The 2,856-nt window shown below is 37.7% G+C and overlaps 1 protein-coding gene across 1 annotated transcript in view; it reads right to left on the reverse strand.

Annotated features, from left to right (window-relative positions):
- Window positions 1–2,324, reverse strand: part of Cka (Connector of kinase to AP-1) — a 7,488-nt gene extending 5,164 nt beyond the window's left edge. The window contains exons 1-3 of the mRNA XM_018516319.1: window positions 1,694–2,324; window positions 1,190–1,293; window positions 32–165 (exon numbers count right to left, since the gene is read on the reverse strand). Of these exons, the coding sequence (XP_018371821.1) occupies window positions 32–165; window positions 1,190–1,293; window positions 1,694–1,987 (532 nt within the window). The 5' untranslated portion in view covers window positions 1,988–2,324. The remainder of the gene's footprint in view (window positions 1–31; window positions 166–1,189; window positions 1,294–1,693) is intronic.
- Window positions 2,325–2,856: the final 532 nt, after the last annotated feature.

Here is a 2,856-nt window from a genome sequence, read left to right on the forward strand (position 1 = left end):
CCTCCTCCTCCTCCTCCTCCTCCACCACCACCACCACCACCACTACCACCACCACCACCACTACCACTTTCAGAGATATTGCACGAGGTACTTTCTTCGTAAAGAGATGGTTTGACATCTTGCATTACTAAGTCGGTGCCATATTTTAATTTATGATACCTCGCTCTGTATAGAAATTACAAAAAGTAGCATTGTAAGATCATTGTAATAAATGTTACTATAAAGTATAGACGCAATCAGTCTAATGATAGTTCTGCAGCATAATATTTATGTTTGTATCTCAATTGTATGTATATAGAAACTTTAATAAATTCAAATCAAATTCATTTAATTTCACATTGTGAACATAATAATCATAATTTATGAAAGTATAATATATTAATGTATTCTTTTAATAAATAAAGATATTTCTTTTACACTTATATACAGAATATCCAATAAAGACTATCAATGTTAAGTGTAAATTTCTGAGATTATTTTGAGACAAAAATCCTAATACCAAAATATTAAGTAATAATAATATCACTATAATAATTTTTGAATTATAAGCATTTAAAGTTAATGAATCATAAAATTAATGCATTTAGGTGTGATTGACATTTTTTGTTAACATTTATCTATCATATATGAATACACAAACTTTTTAGGTGATATGATTTACTAACTTTAAATACTTATTAAATTCAAAAACTATTATAGCCTTAATATTTTGGTATTAGGATTTTTATCTCAAAATCTCAGAAATCTATCCTTAAATGTTGTTGCAGCCTTTACTGAATACTCTGTATATAATATACATATCAATGTTATTTATTAAAATGTATATACATATTATATATAAAGATAAAATTTAAACATTAATGCTAGCAAAAATATTTGTTAAATTCCTTTTTAATACATTGACTGCTGATTTATTCATATATATTATTCATATATGAATAATTTTATAAAAAAAAATTTCCAGAAAGCTAAACATGTTTTCTTTTACAAATTAGTTAATTTCATCTTTTTGACCATAAATTGACATTATTGAAAAACAGGACTTTTTACAAAAATTTGGTGCTTTCCTATTTAAATGGAATATTCTCAAAAACAAAAAGAATGTCATTCATATACAAATAATGCAAATGATACAGCCGTCAATATATTGAATAATATTACCTTAGTTAAATACTAGTTATTTATTTACCTTTCTTGTTTAAGTGCATATTCTAACATTTTTATTCTCCTCACAAGGTCGTTCTTCAAATTTTCCTGTCCTTTTCTTTCACCCTGAAGAAAAGCTATCCTAGCCTGTGTAATACCAGGAAAAGTTAAACCAATGTGGCATTAACAGCAGTGTTACTTTTGTAACTTCTTCATATATTCTATATGTAAACATCAAAAAGTTGGAATAGCTCCAAAAAAAAAAAGAAACACTTGCTATGCTTTTGACAGAGTTTAGACAAATCGAAACAACATTAATGCCAATAAGTGTATATGCTGAAGCTTCACAATGCTAATTGTTAACACGTTCTATTGCATTGTTAATGCGTTTCATCTGCGTTAGCAATGCAAGTAACGTTTGTTCTGTACTTCCTTATGTGCCTCCTTCCGTCACATGACAGCTAAGGTGACAATAAGGCGGATGATTGTCTTGCGCACGTTCGCGCGCGATCCACGAGCACCGCATCGTCGTTCCGGGGGCCCGTACCTGAAATTCCGCCCTGTCCAACTCCCACTGTGACCTCTCAAGCTCAAAGCGGGCCCACTCGTGTTGAATAAAGTGCAGAATGCCAGGCATCGAATACTGCGGCCGCTGGTCCTTGGCGTCTCCGTTGCTGCCATTGTCGCTGCCGCCCTGATGCTTGTTGTTGGTGAGAGAAACGTTCGCGCCGCCGGCCAGCTGGCCGTTGTGATTCTGAGACGCGGGGCTGCAGCTATCCTCCATTGTGGCACCACAAAACTGGCTCGGCACCTTCATTGAAATGAATGACACGGCGGCCATTACAGCAACATCCCTTCCTTCGCGGAGTACCCCGAGAGTGCTCTCTGGTCGGACAATGTATTTCGATCGGCCCGTCGAGTAAGGAGACAATTATTACGCATGCGGACGCAGTTATATACAGTGACCGTCGTACCCGAGACTCCTGTGCGAGCGACGAGGAAAGTCCATACAGACCCGTTGTACGCTGTTTTGCGGGTGCACAAGTCCGCACGACGCTCGCTTCCGGAAAAGCGGAACTCGGAAGAAACCGCGATCAGCACGGGAAACCGTTTCCTTTCTACTACTACGTCAGGCTCCCTGCCAACGGATCAACGGGTAAAAGTTACCGCGCGGCATGCCTCGCGATATCTACCAGCCAGCTCCAAGCACCTAAGAGTGGCTCAGAGCACCTTGCCAGTTGCCGTAGTTGCCGACCGATGCGTGCATTACCGCTCGAAATTCACCCTTTTTATCGGTACTGATGGATTCGTTTATTACCACTGTCACCGTCGCGCTGCGGATCTTTTACCTAAGTGGATCACACAAATTTGTTTCCCCAATCAATGGCTGCGTTCAGCAGACTAAACAGTTTTGCAAACGTTTTGTGATTCTTCGCTGAGATAGGACTATTACTTTAAATCTAAAAGTATAATCCAATCAACACGACGAATCATAAAACTGTTGCAAAACTATTGAGTCTGCTGAACGCAGCCAGTGGCCTAGTTTCCACCGAGGATTTAAACCGGATTAGAATGTATGAACCAACCAATTACATCCAATCGAGTATTCTCCTGTTAAGGCCCGTCTACAATACACGGAGTAAGAAGTAAGAGTAAGAAATTGACCAATCACAGTCGAATGTGAGAAGAATAATCGACTGTGATTGGTCA

Source organism: Trachymyrmex cornetzi, unplaced genomic scaffold (genome assembly GCF_001594075.2).
Source record: "Trachymyrmex cornetzi isolate Tcor2-1 unplaced genomic scaffold, Tcor1.1 scaffold625, whole genome shotgun sequence".
NCBI classification, from domain to species: domain Eukaryota; kingdom Metazoa; phylum Arthropoda; class Insecta; order Hymenoptera; family Formicidae; genus Trachymyrmex; species Trachymyrmex cornetzi.